This window comes from Prinia subflava, chromosome 1, assembly GCF_021018805.1.
Source record: "Prinia subflava isolate CZ2003 ecotype Zambia chromosome 1, Cam_Psub_1.2, whole genome shotgun sequence".
NCBI lineage: Eukaryota > Metazoa > Chordata > Aves > Passeriformes > Cisticolidae > Prinia > Prinia subflava.
In genome coordinates, this window is record NC_086247.1 from 62,004,051 (window position 1) to 62,028,255 (window position 24,205).

The 24,205-nt window shown below is 43.6% G+C and overlaps 1 protein-coding gene across 2 annotated transcripts in view; it reads right to left on the reverse strand.

The window, feature by feature from the left end:
- Positions 1-16,006, reverse strand: part of TMEFF1 (transmembrane protein with EGF like and two follistatin like domains 1) — a 116,695-nt gene extending 100,689 nt beyond the window's left edge. The window contains exon 1 of one of the 2 annotated variants that reach the window (XM_063398247.1): positions 15,442-16,006. In XM_063398247.1, coding sequence (XP_063254317.1) covers positions 15,442-15,688 — 247 coding nt within the window. In that variant the 5' untranslated portion in view covers positions 15,689-16,006. The remainder of the gene's footprint in view (positions 1-15,441) is intronic. The other variant, XM_063398239.1, reaches the window with a different exon arrangement.
- Positions 16,007-24,205: the final 8,199 nt, after the last annotated feature.

Here is a 24,205-nt window from a genome sequence, read left to right on the forward strand (position 1 = left end):
ACTCCCTGGATGGTGACAATAAGGACCAAGAGATAATACTAAGAAAAGAAAATATCCAAAATTTTTGCTGCACCAGGGTTCTCCACTTTTTATCTGGTGTTAAAAAGCCAGTTGAGAGCAGGATGCATTGAAGGCTGAAGTAGGTGGCAAGGTCAATCTTCAATACTCTCTCTCATAGAAGCATTCTTTGAAGTGGGATTTCTGTCACATTTAAAAACCAAGATGAACCCGGTCCCCAAAACTAAACTACAACTTTCCCTTCCTGCTCTGCAAAAGTTTCTACAGTGTCATCTGATGATATTATTCAGCTGATGTTTCTAAATACATAGAATAAATATTTGTTTCACTTTTATTGTTTTCCCTTTCATAGAGAGAAGTAAGACAGTCTTACTGACCCTGGGAAAAAAGAGCCGTACAGAGCTTCTGTAGGATAAGTTGCAAAAGAATCTCAGAAACATGCCCATGAAAACAAGGGCATTTGACTTACTGGAGAAAATTAGTTTGACAGTCCAAAATGTTGACATTTTCTAACTTCTGAACAGCTTCTCAAGCAAATGTGGAATTCTTTGATTTTAGTGCAACTTTCTAACTCTAAAGCTGCAATAATACACAGAGCTGGGAACTGTATTTTTAGTTAATGGTGTATAACATTTTCAATCATGAGATCAAGTTTTAAGTTGCTCATAGCATGCAGGCTCATTGTTTTCACAGAAAATTTCCAGCTGTGTAGTTTTTAAGAAGGAAGCAGGGGCACTCACAGTGTTTTGTTCAGTTGTTTGGGTTGTCATTAAGTAACTAAATTGTAGCTATTGTGTTATTGTGTTTGAGCATGTTGGCATTCAGGAGCTGAGATACGAGGTGCAGCGTAGGAGGTATGATTTCCCAGGCTCTGCCCATTTTATTGTGCTGTGTGAAAATGCATCCAATCCACCTGAAGTTTTAAGCTGCTATAAGAGTTTTATCTGTTATGCACCACCAGCAAAATTGGTCACAGGCTGCACCTTTCATGCACTCTTTTTTAATGATGTCCCAGGTAAGCTCTGGCTTCAGCACCAAAAATCAGTGTTGGCAAACTTGTATATCTGTCCTACTTGTCCCATTCCTATGGTCTCAGAGGTGTCCTTGCCCAAGAGCAGAGAGCAGTCCGAGTACAAAGCTGAGAACTGGCTGTGAAGGAAAGAGACTGGCAGGTACAGCATTGGTTGAAAGAAGACCACAGGAAAGCCAGAGGAGAGGAATCACAGAGTGGAAGAGACAAGACAGCCACTGGAAAACATGGGGTTCCAGGCCTGGAGAGACAGCTCAGGGTTGCTAGGTCTTTGCTTTCCAGTAAATATGTGGAAAAATTCCATGTCTGTTTTTCAGGTAGCTGGTTGACGGAGAACTACTTTCAGTGGTACCCATTGTGCCATTAATTCAAGTGAGAGATCTCTGCCAGGATATAATGGTCTCAGCTTTCCTCACAGCCACTTAAAAATCAGTCCATCCTTAGAAATGCCTGTATTTTCCTTAATTGTTAGTGGAGAGGTTTGTTCTCTTTATTTTTTTTCCTGAAGAAACTTGTGTTAAGCAAAGCCATATTAAAAGCACAAATCAAGTGCTCGGAAACAAGAAGATTCCTGGATTAATATTATTTGAGCAAATGTAATTTTTATGTTCTTGTGCAATGCTAGACAAGTTTCTCAAATCAGATTTTCCAGACATGTTCACTAATTGGGCATTTCTCATCGTCTGGCTGCTTTTTTTCCTCAAAGTAATTCAAACAGGGATGCAATAATTTACAGCAGTGGAAACTGTTCATTGAATATATCAAGTTCTATTTAAAAAAACCGAGTATTTTAATCCACTGTTTCCTGAAAGTCCAAGTTTTTGCCCAGACTTAAAGCCTAATTAACACACACACACAAAAAGTGTAAAGCAGTTTTCAGATTAATCTGGGCCATGTGTAAGTTTTAAAATGTTTAAAAACATATCCAAAAAAAGTTACTGGTTATGTTGCTGAGGTGGGAAATTTCTGAATACAAAAAGTTAAAAATTATTGTAAGAATGTTCACAATAATGTCCCTAATATCTGTTCTCTTTAACATATTTTTAAACTAGGTTTTTAATTCCATTGGTAAGACAAAGTTAAGGAAATAGTCTATGGTGGGATCAATCAGAAAGAAATGGGATGTAGGCCTGAGTGCAGCAACAGTGACCAAGGAGGCTCAGTGCCACGGCAGATCTCCCCCAGCCACGGGGACGGCACACGGTCAGCACGACAGTCACCACACCTGACAGCTCTTTTGTGGGAATGTTCTGTTGACAGGAACAGAAAGAAATAGCTGTTTGTAAGTTGCAGAATTAACTAGATACAGGGAAATTGGCTTACCTAAATGTGAGTTGCCTAAATAAATAAATAAATAAATAAAGGCTGTTGCAGTTATTTGTGCTCTGAAAGAATTTATTGCCAGCACTGCGTACTCTAAAGCTACAGACATTTTCAAAAGGAAAACCACAGGCATACACTTCAAAACTTAATTAGAGGGAAATGTACCTCAGATCCTGCCAGTCTATATAAAAATCAAGACTTTACAAAAATATCTTAATTGGTTACTGATTTCAAAGAACTAAGTACATTTTCACTTTTAGAATGCTAAATAGAAGTTAATTCCAACAAGAGGGTGTTCGCCACGTAAGAGATTAAAATGTTAGATCTCATAGTTTCCAAATTAATATGAAAACCCCAGTTTCCTCTTGCACTTCACTCTCATTAAAAATCCTTTAGCAGATTTATAAATTAAAAAATCATTGTGGTGCATTCTTACAATACACAAGCTTTTGTAAAATAATATTAGATTCTTATTTTGTATACAGAAGAAGGAAATAAATTAACTCCTGGGTAATATCCCTGAAACATTAGCAGTATGAATGGTGCTGGAGCATAATTAGATTTGCAGAAACTCTCTCCTCTGAACATCCATACACTATGCTATTTAGGTCTAGTTTTGAAAACTGTAATTAAACAGTCAGAAAACCACTGGAAAAGAAACAAAATAACCAGCCACATAAAAGTCACAGAGAGAAAACAAACAAACAAGCCCCTGGTTGATCATTTAAGTTTCTTAATGAGTGCTGGTAATTCTAGTAAGTTACAGAAGCCAGGAAGAACCTGAGGATCTGGCTCCCTTCCTTTCAAATTTTAACAACTCTATTACGCTTCAAAAAACCAAATCACTGCTCAGCTTACTGAAATAACATTTTTCTCCTGTATGCATTCTTGTCAGATAAATCTATAGCTAATAATTCCTCCCTGCCTGCTTGTTTATCCATACTGAAACACCAGGAGAAACACAATTCCCAGAGCTCCTGCTAAGCCCCTTTGCCAACCTGGAAAGGATTTTCGGGGGCGGGGAGTTTATAGTGGGGCTACAGCACGGCATCCATAGAGCGAGGAATACCGTCCTATTTCATCACCTCTCCCACGGATGGCTGGCACAGGGCTGGAAGAGACCCCAGGTTCATGGAGAGCTGGTGGAACTCCAGCTGGCTCGGAGCTGACGGCATCTGTGCAGCCCACCACACCAGCAAGCTGGGCAAAGCCACCGGACCTGAGCGGGCCTGTGATGCCCAGCATTTCAGGGTGAGAAACAAGCCTTTTTGAAGGGACAGACAGAAGGCTGCTTCTTTTTTGCAACGTACTCATCCATCTCTCCCTGCTCCCATCGCGCCACTTACACAGCTCGAAGCAGGTGGAAATTATTCACGGTTGCCTGCTGGGGATTCCCTCGGCAAGTGTAAGGCTGGAGCTGAGCCCTCACGAGTTGTCTTCCCGGCTGCTCCGGGGCCGGGGAGCACCGCAGGCGGGCACTGCAGGAATACTGCTGGTGTCACCTTACAGCTCCTGAGGGACACCTCCTAATTGCCGTAAATTAGCCGCCACTACCTGGCGGACAGCAGAGAATCCAGGAACTTTGACTTGTTGCTGTCATTCCGCCCTCTCCCAGATGCCGCCAAGGACACCTTGACTTTGTCAGGTGTCGGGACAGCTGGCAAGTGAGCAAGGAGCAGAGGCCGCCCCGGGCACGGGGGATGCGGTGAGGAGGGCACCAGGCGCGTTACCCTCCCTGCTCCGCATCCTCTCCCTGCGGGGGCGCTGCGAGACCTCGCGGCGCTGCTAACGGGGATTTAATCTGCCTTTTCTGTCTGAATGCAGGGCTGCGGCCACACTCAGCCCACAGCCTCCGTCAGCTGTCTTTAACAGGGTGCACACCCAAAAGGTGGGTGCACACCCAAAATGGCAGGAAAAAATCAGCCAGCACAAATCTTCATATAAATATAGCAGGAGGGGGAAAAAATTTCCAAACATAACAAACTTATAGGTAAATATACACATGACTGAATTCTGCCTTTTGTCTCCCACCCACACCTCTGGAATGGAATAAAAGGACAATTCAGTCCTGGGGCACACAAGCACTGACTGGGGCACAGTTCATGAGTAAACCCAGGCTGAACTGGGTATAGCATGTCCAGCTTGGACAAATGTAGGCAGTTGAGCCCATGACTCTGGCACAGCTTTGGCTGCAAGCCGATGGAATATCATTGTTTCTACACCTCCAATCCATAGAGCTCTATGAGACTAACATTTAAAGGTTGTTTCTCCACACTCTGAACAAAGAGAAATCTAGTTTTCGAAAGGATCATGATCTGGGAGCTCCTGTTGATTTTAATCAGTGGTTACCAGTTCTGGAAAAAGTCCTTAGGTAGTATGTTTTCCTCTACTGTTTAGGCAGTCAGACCATCGGGTCTCTTCACCTGTTTGTAGAATTTTTTTTTAAATAAGTTATTAATGGAGAAATCCTAAGAAAAGGAAACACAATTTGGGTATTAGATTTACATTATATACATAAGATTTTTTGTGTGTGCTTTATTAGCTGTTTTTTAACCTACCAATCTTCACCCCTAAGGAAAAAAACCCCAAATATGAAAAAGCCTAAATCAGAGGACAATATGGCATAAAGGTCTCCGATCTCCTTGACTCTTTTCAGAAATAAAAGCATTTACCCACAGAGAACACATAACAGCAGATTCTGGTTGCTTTCCACAGCAGAAAAGAGACATGTTACAACCTATTTCTCACAGTTACGTGCAGTCACAGAAATGCATTGATCCCTTAGGGTGGAGAGGGGACCCACAGACACCACAGATTTTCCACCTGTGTCAAGTGGCCCCACACCAGCATGGCCAGACCTTGCTGCTGCCCTTCCTCCCTACAGAAATAGCCTGTACATCATGGCATTTCCCAAACAGCCCATCCTTACAATTATCCTAATCCTTACAATTAAAAAACCCCAAAACAACAGAAATACCTTAAAAGTGGGAAATGAGCACAAAAGCCACCTTGTCTTAGTCTTTTCTAGATAGAGACTCAATGGTTCACAAGGAAAATCAGAGAAAAGTCATGAAGAGTTTTTGGTGATAAAACTATTCTGATCTCTTGTAGCTTGAGTAACTGGGAGAGGCTAGTGACACATTTTCAAGACTTTTAAAGAAAGATGTAATTATGGCATAAAGCTAGTTATTGTATCTTATAATCTTTCATGAAGTTATTCGGAGTGCACTGTAGGGTGACTTTAAATAGAACAGAAATATCTATTACCATAATACAGAATACTGGTAAGTAACTCCTGTGACAGAAAAGCCTATATATCTGGGAAAGAGCTGTGAAAGCACTGAAAAGCTTCACTTTTCCAAATTAACTCTGATCTCCAGATTTTGATACTGAATTTTTGAGTCATTATGTTTCAATAATATAAGGGGCTTGGTATATAACACACCGCTTTAGATTAGGTTTATCAAGTGTCTAATAAAGCAGGATGTTCATCTCCTTTGTCTTCTGGGTGAGGACTCTTTTATTATAGTGTAGTATCTTTTGTTTTAATGCTGCTCTGCAGTGGATTGCCAGCTCATTAATTTTTCTGCTATAACACCCAAATCCCTTTGCTGATCAGTGTGCTGAATGATTGATTCCCTGCTCCCAGACTAATTTTTTACATTGGACTGCATTTACCATCTGGTAGATAAATCATCCAAAACACTCAAATTCGGAGCCTGGTTCCAGTGATCCTCTTTGTTTGCTCAGTCAGCAGCACGAATATCACTTGCAAATGTGGAGGTTGTGTTCTCTCACCTGGATAACTGTTCCATATTGCAGACACAGGTTTTAACAAAGAGCATTGAGACAACAATAAGCCTCTTCTCATTAACAAAGCAAAACAAAATTTTAAAAAACTATCTGTTCTTTGTGTTTTCTAGCTAAAATTTTTGTTTCATCCCTACCATAGCCAGCTTTTCTCATGAAGAAGAGTATTTCTTACACCACAGAACCAATTTTGCACATTCTAAACACATTTAACTATTTTCACAAAGACAACCTTTGTAGGTGTAAACACCTGCACAAGTGAAGAAAAGGACATCTTTTGCAGTTAAAACAGAGAAGAAATACTATGAAATAACTTGCCTTCCCATCCCAGGTTTTATATTAGAAAACAATTCTATAACCTGAACAGGAGCCTGCTTGTTTTATTTTCACTTTTATAACCCTGAAATGATACTTCCATAAAATTATACTTCCAATCAAGACAGCAAGAAAGAACTCTGCCTCACAGAATTGTCCCAGCTAAATTTTGGGAGAGATGAGGGATGAAGAAAAAGCTATGGGAGAGAGATGGTGCTTCAGAAAAAGAACCTTTTATCTGCACTGCACCCAGCAATATCGCTTGGGGAGGGGACAGGGCATCCCTTTCTTTGGTCTAAGGATCTTTTGCTGCTCTTTGCTGCTCTGGAGAACCCATTTGGCCCAACACACTGACCTCTGTCTCTCCCGGAGGGATCAGGCAGAGGCGGACACAATCAGAGTCAATACTAATTAGCAAAATGTAAACACTTCATTAGATCATTGTTTCCCTGAATTTTTAAAGCAACAAACTGCTATCCAGCCATGATTTTTTTATCAAACTTTCTACAGAAATACTTGTTGAAAGCAGTGTTTTAGCTATCTCCACCAACCAGCTAAAGACTTCATTACTTGTTCATATGTTTTATGGACACCCTTAAGGATTAAAGTTTGTATTTTCAAAAGCATTCATTCATGTTGAATGCCTAGATTATTCTGGACACTTTCAGCACACGCACGAACACCCTTAACTATCCCATCTCTCAAGCTTTTGTGCTGCTTTGGCTGAGAATCTTGTTCGGTTCAAAATTTTAGAGGAAATAGAGCACTTTCTGCAAACGATGTTTATCCAAACACTCATTCTTTGTGGTTATATGTGAAGTGTCTCTGAATAGGAAAGAAAGCAAGTAAATCTCTTGTGAGGTACAACCAACTCCTCCATACACTTCAGGCTTAAGCAACAGGACACTTTGTCACCCACTGCTGAAATACGTGTGTTTACAGGAGGTTTTCTATAGCCATAGACAAGCAGATGTGACAGCAGGTTTTCATGGGGGCTGGGTCCCCTCTTCCCTCACCACCTGCAGTGCTCTCATCAGTTAATAACTGAGACTGGTTAAAACTCTTCCTAAAGCAGCATTCTTTTGTCAGCCACAGGTGAACACTGACGTGCCAGACTCTTGAAGCTGGGTAGAAAAGTGTCAGTCTGGGAAGCAGTCAGGGCTGAATAAGGGATAAAGCAATTGGAGCCCCTAAAGACGTGCATTTTGTGTTCCCCTCGAACACAGCATGGTGATCAAGGGTAGATTAACCAGAGTTTGCACAGATCCAACCTTCTGGCTTGCCTGACTGCCCCCATTCACCCCATCTGCTTCCGCAGGGATCCCATGAGACTGGTGTGAGGCACAGGAGATGCCCCAGGGCCTTTCCTTGAGGAACACGGCTGTTGCCTGCCAGCAAGCCAGGCAACTGGAATGAGGCTGCCTACAGCTTTGCAGCTAGGCAGAGCCAGATTTCAGGAGGTTTTGGCCTCCAGACAAGACCTGAGAAGAACCATTTCGTGTCCTGAACAGCCTTTTGTCTGTTTGTTGATGTTGTACCTGTTCTCTTCTTTGGCTGCTCTCCAGGGGATGGTCTATGCATCCTACACAAGCACAGAGAGTTTTGCACCTATTTAAGATACATAGGAGCACCCCGTCTCAGTCTGGTAGGGAAAGGTGTGGAAGACCCAGCACCAACCAAGACAAGTCAGATCACTTCAGAAAAATTACTGACACTTTTGTCTTGTTCTAGATTTTCTTTCTTTAATTTTTACATGTTTTCCTGCTGGTCTTAATTAACACTCTTTTTGAACCATGGATGACGATCCTGCCAGCTTGAACATAGTTATATAATGTGGGTGTTTCAAGACTATAACTGCAACTAAAAGACAGGTATTACAAGAGTTTAGTTTTATTCCAATCTAGATCCTTTAAACACTGTTTCTGTAACACACAATCTATTATCAGAAAAGTCCTGCCTTTCCAGTCCTTAGAAATTGTCTATTGTAATGAGAATTTAAATTATCCTAAAATGAATCCCGATTTGCTAGTCAAACACTGCCTCCTCGCAAACCTCACTGTGACCAGTGAGGCAGATTTAGAGCAACTTAAAAGAAATTGAATACTGATATCAGTGTAACATTAAATTGCTCTCTTAAATGGAGAAATGCACATCAATAGATATGCAAATGCATGCAGAGCCTGATCTGTCTACCAGCTCCCAGCCAGGTCTGGGGATGTAACCGGGTCAGTGAGAACTCAAGTCTTTCAGGTACTCTTGTAGCAAAGACTTTCACTGGCATCTTCTCAGGGTTGTTAATTCCCTGAGATTCTCCTTGGGGTTGCTGTTCCCCAAGGTACTAAGGTTTCCCCAAGGTTGCTGTTCCCTGGGGGTTTCCTCTGGGTTGCTGTTCCCAGAGGTAATAAGGTTTTCAGTCTTCTCTTTGCCCTAAGTGTTACACACCAGAGGTAGAGACGACAAACTGAGTCCGCCAGTGCACATTTCCAAGGTTGTTTATTCTTCATTATCTCAGTCCTTTTTCAGCTCTGCCAGGCCTCCCTGGCAGGGAACCTTATCTTAGTTCTTTCTCAGCTCTGCAAGGTGTCTCCGCAGAGCAGGACACGCGGCAGACTGGGCGGATCAGAGAGCCCCACACCTTATGTACAGTACCCCTGACCCAACCACCGTCCACAACGTACTTTTTATTTACAAAATTGTACCAATACCTACTACCTATGCTAACATGTCAGTTCTACTCTAAGCCAATCTCTAAAACCCAACTCAGCACAAGATGGGGGATGAGAGCAAGAACAAGGAGGACAGGGCCACTCCCCAATTCCTCCATCTTGTCTCTTCAGCCCCATATACTAAGAATCCTAATTTCTATATTTATATTCTATAATAAACCATCTACTACTTATTTTAAATTCTTAGGATTTGTGATTCTTCCTGCATGTGAGTGTTCACTCCCATGGACAGGAATCAGAGCCAGTGTCCTCCTGGGATCTGTGTGGGTCTAACTGACCCCACTGTACAGATCCCAGACCCCCCTGTCTGGTCTCCAAACCCTCCAGGGTGGCCAGAGGGATGTTCTAGACTCCAACAGCATCTTGCTCCACAGAACACAGAAGAAGTTCCCTAGCAAGAATCTTGAAGAGAAAAAAAGACCTGGAAAATTTTCTCATTTAAAATAAACAAACAAATAGTAAAATACATGACCCATAAATCCCAGATAGCTAATGGCTCAGCTAATGGCACCACTAGATACTGTCCTAATAATACAAGATTAAAGAATTCTGCTTCCACGTCCCCCTGAAGCCATCTGTGAACTAATTTAGAACCAAAGGTACATTGTAGCTGTTTATCAAGACAAATAAACAGATTTCAGGTTCTCCAGGAAACTTTAATTTCATCAGATCACAGTTTTGACTGCTGAATTTACTCCTAATCAGATTTCATCTTCAACTTCTTATCCTTTTGTGGAAGAAAAATATCATACAAAGACAACCAAGAAATGGTTTCATAAAATAAAATTTATTATCAACTGATTTAGTGAAAAAAGCTCTTCCTTACACGCTTAGGAGTTCCACAAAATACAGCTTCACTCTCCTACACTCTCTGTTTTTCTTCCTCTATTTCTCGATATTTCTAAACTGTTAGAATTTCAAGATGATCTAGGAATAAACTACAGCAATTAGAAGGGACCCTTTAGTTTACAGCGTAGTATTTAATTATCATTTTTTTTATTCTCTAAAGCTAGTTTTTGGATAGAAAGAATTTTTTAAAGAGTAGTTCTACAAAAAAATGTCCTTGGTCTTCGGTTCTACTAAACATTACAGTCAGTTTAGAAAAAGCCAGGCTTCTACCTCAACAACAACAACATGTCCCCTATCTCCCTCTTGTTCCACAGCACCTGTAAGGACTTAGTGAGGAGGCTGTGCAGGAGTCTCGAGTCAGAAGAATAGATCCTTTTTCGACATTCCTGATGCTCAGCATTCTTCCTTCCACAAATGTTACAGCCACTGTCATCCCAGGAACTATTGCCACTGTCTGCTTTGTGGACACTCGCCAAGGTCTGACCACAGGCTGGAGAAGTCACAAGTGCTTTCAGCTGATGGATCAATGGTGGAATGTAATGATCTCTTTAGAGGAAAAGGGTACAGGCTCCTGTCAATATCAGAGGGATTCTCTGCATTTATACCTCTCTACCCAAAGCTCTTGGCCACAGCTTCTTTTTTTTCAAGTCCAAGTAAATATTAACTCTCCCCTTTATCCAGTCTACTGTCAACTCTAGAAGAAAACTGACAAGATACAAGTATAAAATATTTATCTTTACATCAGCAGGAAGAAAAGGACCAGGCTTCTTGTTTTCCTCTTAGTAGGAATTATCAGAGAGATCTTGGTACAGAAAGAATGTTTCATTAGCAGTATTTTCCACAACAAACACAGCTTCTTTTTTCCTCTTTTCAAAAAACCAATAAAGAAATTGGATTCAATCCAATCCCCTCAGTCAAGCCTCAATTGCTCCATCACACTAGCAGTTCCCACTAGTGACAATGATGGAGTGACACCTGTTACAAGATGATTTTCTGCTATTCTGACACTTTCAATTCTCCTTTAATTACCTTTTGGCTCTTTAATCAGCATAAGGATCTCTACTGCAAGGACATTTCATGTCTAGGCAACTACACTAAAGGGAAACAAATATATGCATGCTACTGTCCAAGTTTTACTCTCTCTTTCTAATAATTTGTTTTACTTTTTACTTATAGTTGATTTATATTCGTGCCTTATGATAGTTTCTCAAAGTGACATGTAACTTGAATGAGTTTGGATCATTTACTTCAGAAGTTCAATTGGCACAAACACATATCACATTTTATTTGGCTTGACTGTTATAATTCATTTACAGGAACATAACTCATAGTACCTTAGATAAAATAACCAATTATTCTAGTCCCGTCTACCATTTCAGATCAAGTGTAACTATGCAAACACAAACCAACGAGTAATTCTTAAAATATGATAATTTACCTGAACCTGTATCTCTTTTATATCCTTTGCTCTTAATGTTCTCACCAACACGGCTGCATATTTTCAGCACAAATTGGTTTTGCTCTGTGTAACTTTGAATGATATACCAAACAAAACCCCTCATCCACTTAATTTGAGCAAAAAGCACAAAGGGTATGTCTGTTCTAGCTGATAAGAACAGATGAAAGCCAGTCTTGAGGCCACATCTCATTCTGGTTCACAGAGCCCCCACTGAGCCCAGGCAGAAACCACGGCTGAGCTCCAGAGACCAGCAGTGCCTGAGGTTTATATCCTCCAAAATCCACGGCCACATCTGCCACGTGGCCTGGGCCAAGGGAGCTACATGCTTGTGTTCACTCTCCCTTGCTACAGCAGGGGCAGCCTGGATCCAAGCTCCAGACAACACAATAGTTTAGAGTGAGAAATAGTGCACATAAAACTCATTTTGGCCAAATCGCTAATTATCTTAATGCTTCACCTCAAATGAAGACATACCAGATATGAGTAGCTTTAGACTTCTTATCCTAAGGAAAAACAGCTACTACAGCACCATAATGGGTGTGGAGCAAGAGTAAGCCTGGGGGATTCCTGCCACAGGAGCTGGAGGACAGACATGAAGGTATCTAAGAAAGTAATGGAAACAAATGCACCATATTTGCATTTAAACAGGATCTCATCTTGCTCATTCAATCCTCAATAAACTATCTTGAAACAACCTTGTCTTTACTCACTTCACTCAGAGAGATCTTATGAAAGGCAGGGGCAGCACATAGTCTGTGAGACTCATAGGTGGTGCACAGAATCGTTCCTAGCAAGCCTATTTTATCACATGAGGGAACAGCTCATGGAGAGGCTTACAACACAAGCATATATATCCCTGTTAATTAAAATCCTGGGTGTACACATCCAAACCAGTGCTGAGTGGTAAACTCAAATATCACTCAAACTGAGCGATATCTCTCGTTGAGTCTGTGTACCTTCCACCTAAACCTGCAGCATTGGGTCAGTTATGAGCCAACTACAGCCCCTGTGGCTCCACAGGTGACCAGAGCACATCTCACAGCAGAGATTCAACCAGACCGAAACGGAAGCTGCCGATGCCCACGCACAGTCTGTGTCTCCGGAGAGCACCAGGGGATTGGGAGCTCAGCAAGGAGCTGCATGTTGCACTTACCTTCACACACAGGATGCTCAGTAACTCCCTGTAGTTCACAGCCCCCCTACTAAGGACACGGCATGCCTCAGCACAGCATCACACCACCAGCACATGGACAGTCAGGGAGTATGGAAATGTTACAGAAGAAGACCACAGACAGCACTGGGAATAATATAACCTCTCCAAAACACCAGCCTAGGACTCTCTTCTCCAGAAAGAAATACCTACTTTGTTTTTACCCCATTTCTGGTAAAACAGGGTTATTTTATTTCATTAGCTTAGCAAAGTATGGATTGACAGATGAACAAACACACACAAGTCCACATTGTCAATTAACTCCAGATATATCTTAATTCTCTGTTTCCTGCTCTAATCACTTTATCAAATGTTCTTCCCTTGGCCAGGGATGATGCAATTATATCATAATTTAACAAAAGGCCAAGCTGCAATGCATGTGCCAAAGGAGCAGAATCAAGGCTGAAAAAGCCATCTTAATGTTCATGTTGTCTGCCTGTGCCCTCTACCTGGCAACGTTCTTTTGTTACAGCAAACTCTTTCTTAAGCAGCATATTCTGCAGCAATAAAGGAAAGGACTCAGCATTTCTGAAAAGAAGTAACAAATAAATAAAGGTAGCTATATAATCTGGTAACAATGATAAAATGTTACCAGCCCAGGAACAACCTCAAGAAGGGCAAAAAACCTGTTAAGGCAGCAGGTCAGACTGATGCACATATAAAACTCACAAAACAGCAGAAGAAAGGAGAAGCATTTTGCTTCTTTAAATATGGAAAGCAATTTAGAGTATCCAGTCATTTGAAGAAGCAGCAGTAGTGTTGTCAAGTTTAACTTTGAGTATAAACAGCAATGTATGTGGTAGCAGTCTACTGAGAAGGGTGCTAATGCCAACATCTGGCCCCATGTGTAAATACAGGAAACTCATCTTTTCCAGGCAGTAGCTCCTTCAGTAAAAGTTAATGAAGCTGTGCAAAGGTAAGTGATGGGAAAATCTGACCCAGATACTGTGTGTTGATGCTAGCTCTTTCAAAATAAAGTTGAGTACTGAAACCCTGCCATTTTGCATGAAACAGTTAACACACAGCAGAATCTGACTACTGCATTTAAAACAAAATTTTCCTTCCATATTTTTGGAGTTACCCTGAAAAGAGTGCCTGCCACAAGTATGTATATAGCACATACATTTGCTTGTGCCTATTTTTAGTAGAACTGAACCATGCTGAATGCCTTCAATATAGCATACGGTTTTCTAATTCCAGGCTGAAAAGCTGTCTTTCTGTGACTCTTTCTAAATAATTATATCCCTGTGTTCCACATCGTCTTAGAAACTTCCTCATACGTTTCAGCAGCCTTCCATATTTAATCCCACTGATTTATGCTCGTGCCATGGTCTAATGACCCACATGTCTCTGATGAGTAAGCCGCTAACGCCGGTGACACATTAACCTATTAACCTCTCTTTAAAAATAACCATCATATTCACACAAACAGAATGAAAAGTCAGGCAGCAACAGCAGCAGAACAGTAGCATTGTGTGTCTCTAAACTGGGTAGAATGAAGATGAGCACTTCAAGAGTGTGTAGCAGATTTATTATATTGCAAGACCATTTTGCCACAGTTTGCTGGTCTGCGAATTTGATAGCCTGCTTTAGCAGCATTATCCGTATTGTAAAATGTAATTGGGAGGAAGATCACTCTTCCGTTCATTCATTTCTTGAAATCTCTGGTGCAGTTTGGACACCTTACTCTGGAAGATACCGGGAGTTCCTTCCAAGGTGTAAATTGCCTCCCAATCCCGCTGAAGACAATGGGAACGGGGGCTCTGCGCACAGGGCGAGAAACCTTCATCACCTTGGAGAAGGCACTTTGCACAGCTCTCGCGGGCGATTCGTGCACCGGAATAAACCTATCATTTTAAAAGGCAGGAGGAGGCATGCACAGCCATTTTTCAGAGGGAAAAAAAAAGTCCCTTTTCTAAATAGTAGTTTTAGAAGACAAACAAATCTTTCTAAAAACCTGTTAACTTTATATTGCATGTGTTTACTTTGTTCTACTTCAAAACCATCATATCCCCGAAGATCTAAGAAAACGTGCTGCTGTCATGCCAAACCACATCGCAATCTTACAATACCAGCATATAATTATGCATATTATGTATAAGTCATGCAACCAAAGCAGGGGAAAACCCCACAAAAAGCTTATTCTGAGCACATCACGGAGTATTTTGCTGCCTACGCCTCATCCAGAGTGAATCTATACAACAGCCGGCAGACGGACGGGCGGGGAGGCTACCCCGGGTCAGGGCTGCTCACAGCGAGAGCGAGAGCCGAGAAACAAACAGCCCGTGCGAGGCGGCAGGGGCTGCGCTCACGGCTCGCACCCTCCGCCGGCGGCAGGACGGGCACGGGGCAGGCGGAGGAGGGGGCGGGCAGCGGGCAGCCCCGGGGCGGCGGGCGCGCACCTGCCGGCACCGCGGCGGGGGGCGGCGGGGAGCCACAAAAGCCGGGAGGCGGCGGCAAAGCCTTTGCCTTTCTCCGCCTCGGAGCGGGGACCGCCCGCGCCCCGGAGAGGGGCATCTCCCGCCGGCCGGGGAACCGGCTCGCCGCCCCCGGGGCCGGGGCGGGCGCCGCTCCTTTGTTTTCCGCCGCCCGCAGCGCCACGGCGGGCCGGGCGGAGCAGGGGCCGCGATCAGCCCTCCCTCCACGTGCACGCGTGGGCTGCCCGCAGGGGGGGCGCGGGCGGGAGCCGGCGGGTCATTACCTGAGCAGTTGATGCCTTTCCCCTTGCCGCCGCCCTGGCACTCGGAGCCGGGCAGGGGGTGGGAGGCGCGGCCGGCGGGCAGCGCGGAGAGGGCGAGCACCAGGAGGGCCGAGGTGTAGCAGAGCGCCAGCGGGGGTCCCGCCCGCAGCAGCGGCCGGGCGGCGGCCGGGCTCTCTCCCAGCATGGCGAGGGGCGGCCGAGGAGCAGCGCCGGCGGCAACGGGATGGCGGCGGCAGGCCCGCAGCATCAACCGGAGCCCGCGGCGCCGCCCGGGCGGGACCCTCCTTTCTCCGCCGCGCCGGAGCGCACCTTCAGCATCCCCGCCGCAGCGGCCGCACGGACCCGCCGCTGCCGCCGCCGCCCGGGCGCGGGCAGGGCTGTCCCCGCCGGGCCGCGCTCCGTCCGCGCCCGCCCGCCCGCGGAGCCGCCTCGCCCCGGCCGCGCTCCTTTGTGCGCGGCGCCCGGCAGCGCCGCCGCTCCGCCTGCAACAAAGGGAGCGGAGCCGAGAGGCTGCTGCTGCCGCCGCCGCCGCCGCGGAGGGGGAGGAGGAGGAGGAGGGAGAGAGAGAGAAGGGGGAGGAAGCACACGTGATGGCAGCCCCCTCCCCCGGGACCGGAGGGGAGGTGAGGGGCTTCTCCTCGCTCGGCGGGCAGGGCGAGCGGCGGCGGCAGCGCCCGCCCTCACGGCGGGGCCGCCCCCGCGGGGAGCGGGGTCCCGGGGCGGGCCGGGCCGGTAGCGGGCACGGGCGACAGCGTGCGGGGACAGCACCGATGGGCGAAGGGAGCAGAGAGGTCCCCAGGGGAGTCGAGGAAGGAGGACCGCTGGCACAGCGTTTGTCACTGTCCGGGATGGTTTTTTATTATTCACTAATAAGCCGGAGTGAGTGGGGTTGGGAAAGAAAGCCAAGAGACCATCTCTTCTATTAATTGTAAGGGCTGCGCTGAATTTTTACTGAACGGAAGCCCGGCATGTACAGAGGGAGCATTTGTACCAGTCCATAAATTAATATGTTTATGGTGTAGGCAGTGAGTTTTGTAACAGAGTGCTTTTACTAGCTACGTGTTTTCCAGTCCCTCACACGGAGACACTTCAGAGGTCAGAAGCACTGCACAGGTAGAAGGTATCAGGCGCACATCTTGAGTGCAGATGCTCGGCAGGTTTCTGTGTAGCTGAAAGCTTTCTGTACAGCAGCGACTGGTTTTACATAGCAAAAGCACAAGACGAAGCTTTACATCCATCGAGATTTTTTCCTGTCTCAGTTGTCATGTTTCATGCAAGTTTTTTAATCCACTGTGCAAACCATTTGTTTTTCAGGAACAAAAGCTGCCTCTTTCCTTGATCTCTCTGCCTCTACACACCGCTGATGGGCTGTAAGGTGCAGAGCTTGTGTGAGATGATCTGGCTTGCACTAAGGCATAGCTCTTGTCTGAGGAGACCTTTGAGTAATTTGTTAACCAGAGTGGTCAAGAGCAAGGCCATAAATCCAGGAGTAAGCTTTGAGGAGGCACAATGATTGTTTAAATACAGCAATGAAGATGAAGTCCTGTATTACTGAGAGAGCAATTTCTTTTTGACACAGGAATTCAGCACTGGCTGCCTCTGCCAAGTGAATGTTCTGTGATTACTTGGTGATGCTAGATGTGAGAAGAGTTCTGCTCCTCAGTAAGGTGGGGCACCTTAACTCAAATAGAACTGGTTCTGATGAAACTGGGCTGCTGAGGTACACTGGCCAAGATGTTCAAAGCTCTCTAGGTTTGTGTGCTGCTGTCTGGTTTGCTAAGCAGATAAACCTTTGGGATCTTTGGGTCACGGGACTGGCACAGATGTTTTGAAGGTAGTATTTTGCTGTTGTAGAAGCAAATGCTCTGTATAACTCCTTCCATAAACACATCTAGATCCATCTTACACTAAATATGCTGTTTTTCTGTACCTCTTGCTGAAGGGCTGGACCAGAGCAGCCCTCATCTCAAACGTATTCAAGACCAGTTCATACTCATTTGTCCTTGTCCAGTTCCAGTGTTCCAGTTAGTCGTTTCTCCTTTTCTTGCATCTAAATCTGTAATACATTTATAGGCAGTAGTCATAGCCACTCTTTGCTGGGCTAACCTATCAGTACATTTTATTAGTCTCCTCCTATAAGACACAGCCTTTGTAACTCAGATTTTACTGCATTAGATAAAGTTTGGTTTCAGCTCTCTTCACCGTAGCTGCAGTTTATAAGAGCTTTTCACAAACTATTGCCAGTCTCTGCAATGGAGGTAGTCTCTCCTCATTTCTTCCAAAATTACCTTTCTAATACAACCAATCTGCTTTTTATATGACTGAATCTCACTGATGGTTCAGGTCATGCTATGAGTGACAAATACAGGCTACTCCTCGTATTTGTCATTTACAGTCCATAAAAATAACAATAATGCTTTTTATAAATGTCTAAGTGAATGACTGTATCTTTTCCATTGTTGCATTTCATCCCATTTCTTTTATTCCAGTCCTCAAGATTACATAGTCATCTTCTCCGTGTTTTCTGAACCTTCTTTCTACTAACAGTTTTTGTGCCCACTTCCACATCTAAAATAATGAAAAAATACACAAATACAAACTAGAGGTCTCAGACCAAATTTTATCAGTACTCTCCCAGTTCAAACATCCTTCTTCCAGGGCGGTGGGTAGTCCCCTGCAGGGAGTTCCCAAAAGAATTTACAACTTTGTATCTGTTCCCCATGTCTTTCAGCTTAGACAGGCAAACTATATGCTGGGCTCGTAGGACGGTTTTTCATGGAAGGGACCTTAGCTACCATCTAGTTCCAACCCTCCTGCTGTGGGCAGGGACACCTTCCACTAGACCTGGTGGCTCAAAGCCCCATCTAGCTTTGTTGCAGCCACGAGGCCTGAGAAGCCTCTCTGGGGATCAGTTGCCCAAAGACAAAGAAATGCCTAGTCATGGTGACTGGACCAAATAACCCCTCCTGCCCTCGGACCCTCTCTTATCTCCCTGTAAGACAATAGGTCACTTTGTACCCCGACTCATACCATTGGACCATTTCTCCAAACCTTGGTACCCTATATAAACCCCACTTTTGCCCAGTTCAGTGGAAGAGCTGTCCCTGAAACCCTTCGCAGAGGATGTCAATAAAGACTCATTTGTGGAACCTCATACAGAGCTTCTCCTCTCTCTCCCTGTGTCTGCTGGAGGCACTTAGCAAGCTCATGAGCTGAAAATCACTAATAGAGCTGAACCTGCAAAGAGCTGAAATCATTGATAGCTGAGCTTGCTAAGTATTGCCTGTGCCTGGGAGCTTTGCCCGAGGTACTTGGACAGGAGGTACTTAGCGGTACCCTCTATCCAGGAATACCTACAGCAGCCAGGGTGGGACTGATCTTGAAGCTCCAGGAAGGCTAAACAGCTTGAACACTTCTAGGAATGGGACATCCACACGCTCTTGCAGTTTGAAGTTGCTGCTCTTTGTCCTATCCATACCAACCCTTGTAACAAGACCCTCTCCAGCTTTCTTGTAGGCCCCTTTCAGATCCTGAAAGGGTGCTACAAGCTCTTCCTGGAGCCTTCTCTTCTCCAGGCTGAATAACTCTAATTTAACCTGTCATAGAGGAGGTGCTGCAACTCTCTTATCATCTCTGTGTCTCTTTTCTGTGCATGCTCCAAGTCCACATCATTATCTTGGAGGCCCCAGAGCTGGCCACTGTATTCCAGGTGGGATTTCACAGGAATGGAGTAGAGAGGGAGCGTTACCTCCCTTGATCTGCTGGCCACGCTGATTTTGATGCAGCCCAGAACACATTCGGCTTTCTGGGCTGCAAATGCACATTGCTGGCTCAGGTTGTGCCTCTCATCCACCAACACCCCCAAATTCTTCTCCCCGTGTTCTCAATCCATTCTCTGCCTGAATTTGTTTGGGATTGTCCTGATCCAGGGACAATGCTTTGCCTCATTGAGCTTCATGAGGTTCAAGCAGTTCCACCTCTCAAGCCTGTCCAGGTCCCTCTGGAGTGGCATTCCTTCCCACAGCTTGGTGACATTGGCAGACTTGCTGAGGGCGCTCTCAATCCCACTGTCCTTGTCACCAACAAAGATGTTAAACAGCTCCAGTCCCAATACTCACCCCTGAAAACATCACTCGTCACTGGACTCCAGTTGGGCATTGAGCCATTGACTGCAATCCTTTGGATGTGACAACCCAGCCAATTTCTTATACCCTGAGTGGTCCATCCATCAAAATATGTCTCTCCAATGTAGTGACAAGGATGCTGGGCAGGACAGTGTCAAATGCTCTGCACAAGTCCAGATAGCTGATGTCAGTTGCTATTCCCTTATCCACCACTGCTGTAACTCCATTGTGGAGGGACACCAAATTTGTCAGGCATGATTTGCCCTTAGTGTGAAAGCTTTTAACAAGTCCACATAGACTGTAAGTAAAACTTACGGGATTTGGTTCTGGCTTTGTGCTGTTGTTATTTTTTGACTCCTGGGATGAATGACATGCCATTTTTTATCTAGAAAAGCCACATCTGAGCAGTGCTATCTGTCTGGAAGCATCTCTAGCTAGTTTAGTGAGTGATACAGTCATGGTTGATTGGCAAATTCACACTATGCCAGCTGGGTATTCATTTCTATTCTTTTCTCTGATATATGTATTAAAAAACCCCTAAACACGTTCCTGCTAGCTTTAAAAGCAAAAGAATTCAGAGAGAATTTGAGCAAGCTGCTTCTGCAGTGCAAATTGTTGCAGACAGAAGGAATACCACACCAACAAAATGACAGATCTGGTGTGTTTTGGGATCACACTAAACTCTGCCACATTTGGTAACTTCCATCTTTGGCACTTAAATGTAACTTTATTGCAATTATCCAACAATTTCACTTTTGCTCACCTCCAACTGCTCCTCTGTGGAAGTAGGAAGCTATACAGATTGTTGAAAATTGTCAGCTTTGGTGAACTCTTGAATACCCCCAGCAGTTTTTAAGTCCCTTGCTGATGCACACACAATTTCTGCCCTCCTCCCCCCTGATTTTTCTCCTGTAGTTGTAGAAATGAAGATGTACTACCAAAGGGAAGCAGGGAATATGAACAGAGAGGAGCTGCCAGAGGAGCAAGAGTGATTTCATTTGCCAGAGATCTGGATACAATACAGATACACTTAATTGTGAAAGCACCATTTTATTTTGTCTTGGAGAGCAAAGATCTATAATTTAGCAAAGCCATCAAAGTGTTGTTTGGAGCCCCCTGCAGCCTTGTACATCAGACAGTAGAATCATGCTCTTGCCAGGTATTTTGCAAGAGAATTGTACTTATTAGTCTCAACTTTCCTTCTTACCCGAGAAAACCTCTTCCCAACTCCTGTACTTGTAAAGAAAACGTCAAAAACATTAGGAGTATGAACTGGAACAGTTTTCACAGAATCAAAGAAACACAAAAATGTTGAGGTTGGAAGTGACTTCTAAAGGTCATCTTGTCCAACTCACCATGTTCAAGCAGGACTACCCATTGCTCAGAACTGTGTCCAAATGGTTTTTTAATATTTCCAAGGATGGACACTCCAAAATCTCCCTAGGCAACCTGTGCCAGTGCTTGATCACCCTCACAGTGAAAATGTGTTTCGTGATGTTCAGAGAGAACCTCCTGTGTTTCATGCCCATTGCCTCTGGTTTTAAATCAAAGACATCTAATGAAATCTGGAATCAGCCTCAACAAAACACTTTGGAGTTCTCTCATACAAACTATTTCACTTTTGTTACTTGATCAAAAGTACTCAGTTTATCCAACCAATAGTTGAACTTATTTATCTGTCTCTATTAGGGGTTTGTGCTCAAAATCTCAAATGACACCTACCTAAATCTGCCACCTTCAGTATTTGCAATTTGGATAATACAAATACGTATCTTCAGTATACAGTCCCACCGCATTCTGATAAAAGAAAATGAGTACAAAACCAGTAAAGAACCAGGTGGCACTGGCTACATCATTTAGTTTCCTACATAGCTCATTAGCTATTGTACTTTGTATTTAATTTAATTTTTTTTCAGCACCACAGAATATTTTCTGTGTTAATCCTGAGTTCTTCAGCAATCAGATGCATGGCCCAGGATTTACAATGATGTCAGGTTTGGGAGTCTATCCAGCAGACCCTGCACAGGTTGTTCTTGCCACACTTGCCATGCAAACATAACTGTGGAGAGGTTCTCTTGCCTGGAAGGCTCCCAGCTGAACAGAAGGAGTGTTTAGCATAGTACTCTCTTGCTCCTTTCCATCCAGGACTAAATATGTGGCACCAGTCTCAGATCAATGGTTACCCTCTGTCAAAGTTTCACATGTCTAAATTTTGGTCCAGGTGCTTGATCAAGTGATCAAAGCTATAGTGGGGGGGTGGAAAAAAGCCAGTTTAGGCCAAACTGAATTTGCTGTCACAGTAATGATGACAGAGTGAGAGGAGGGCAAGAGCTCAATGAAATTGGGCTTGATGTTGCCTCTCCTAAGAGCTGGTAAAGAGAAGGCTGGTTATTACTTGTGCCTTTTCCCTGCCCATGTAACTTCATCAATGCTCTGGGGCACGCAACACAGGCAGTGATGCAGTGGCCATTTTACTGCCAGCACCCCCAGCACCCTGCTGCCCTGTTCAGCTGTGTCCTTTTCCAGTGCACAAAGCTGCCTCAATGTCTCACCAATTTCTGAGGCAGCAATGTGCTCAGGCTGGTTATTATTGGGAAGCTGGGAACTCTTTGCCTTGTACTGTGCCACTCTGTTTTGCATTTTCTACCCCACTCTTGTAGTTCTTCTCTACTCCCCTCCTTTTATTTTTATCTTTAATTTTTCAGGTGTTTCCCTAGATTTTATGCTTTTCTCTTTTCCCTTTACTATGGTGCCAGATCTGTTTCTCTTCTTGCAGTTGTTTTGCCTCTTCTTTCCCAGAATATCTTTATTCAGTCAAAAGGCATGACTAAAAGCCCATTTGGGTCAATAAGATGATTTTTAAGAACCAGGCTGGATATATATTTATTCTTATTGAATTTCCTGTCACAGTGTCCCCATGAGTCAAGAAATATTACAGAGCCCACTTTGCTGCTAGGGAAAAAAGGACAGCGAGAGATTTCTTTTTCTAGCAGCAACCATGGGACACAAAGGATTCTGTACCCACTGCAAAACAAAATCCTTACTTTTCAAAACCCCATTTCAAGCACATGCTTCTCCAGCACTCTTGAGTTCCTCCCAAACTCCAACACCTTCTGCTGACATTTACTCAGAGTGGTGTGGCAGGAACAGTAGGGGAAGCTTCAAACCATTCTCAGGATTGGCACAAATTTGTTTGCCCATATCACTTGTTCTCAGTCATCTATTCCAAACAATTTTTCTTCTTGTTTGGCTTATGTAATAAAATATGAGCTGTCACTTAGCACCTTCACATCTTTTAATCTTTCCTAACGAATCAATTCTTTAGTACATTTACCAGCTTGTTACCCTTTTCTCAGTTTCTTTTAATCTGCTGATGTCTCTCTTCTTCAAATACTTCCAGAATAACTGTTGATCAGTAAAAGTGATTTCCGGAAGCTGTTAAATGCTTATGTTATTGATCAAGCTGTTTTGGTTGTTTGTTAGTGAATTCCCAGCACAGTAACCTGTATTTGCCTGGGTATACCAGGAAGGTCATGCCTGACTCAGTTCTGCAGAGTTTCCACTGTGTTCATAAATTCATGACAATTTTTCAATCCTGCTTTTAGCTTTTGGCATCCTCAAAGGCAAAAATATAAAATATTTCATTCAACTTGATCTCCATTGCCCCACAAGCTCTCTATATTGTGCATCAGATGGATATTCAGTTTGCTTTAAGTTTAATCTGCAGTTAATGAGTACTAGGGCTCTTGCCAATTATACTCCTTGCTTTGAGAATACCCTTCACATTGTTATCTGCAATTCTTAATCAAAATGCAAAAGCAGATTAAAGAATGACATGTTTTATGCTGTGTTTAATTGTCCCCAATGACTGGATTTAGCAGTCCATTATATGGTAAAATATTCTCAAACATTTTTGTCAAGGGCTTCTCTAATGTCAGTTTTATTTTGTTTTAATTTTTGCTGCAGAAACACCCAAATGGATGCAGCATACAGTTTGTCAGCCCACTGAAGTCATATAGAAAGGGACTATTACTACCCTGTGCTTGTGACAATGTGTAATTCAGAATTACATAAGCTTGTCTTTATCGTTATATTTCATTGCATTTCTCAGTCTAATTTTCTCCAGCCTTCTGCTGTTCTCATACCCTGGTTTTGCATAACTTTTCAAAGTTTATTAACCATTTTCATCATGCTGTACATTGATTTCTATCATCATCCAGTTAGCCTTCTTAAGCATAGCCATATGCATTGTTATGAACAGCTATATTTCTCACCCTGGTATCATTACCAAACAGCCCAAACTTAATTTTCTTAGTTATTTTAATGTTTCAACAACACAGACAGATTGCATTGTTCTTGATCCACATTATATATAATGTTTACAAGCACAAAAGCAATTACATTATCATTATGTTAATATGTAACAATGTACTTAGAAAAGCAGAACTGTCAAGAAGGGGGAAGAGGAACGGTATATTTTTTAACATAAGCAGTAATTGTGGCATATAAAAGAAGAATTAGACAAGGTGCCAACTCTAACCTAGTGCACATTAAGGTTAGTGAGATACTATGGTCTAGAATAACAACGTGCTTAAATTATGATATATTCTTCTCTTGTTTCTCCACAAAAATTCAGAAAG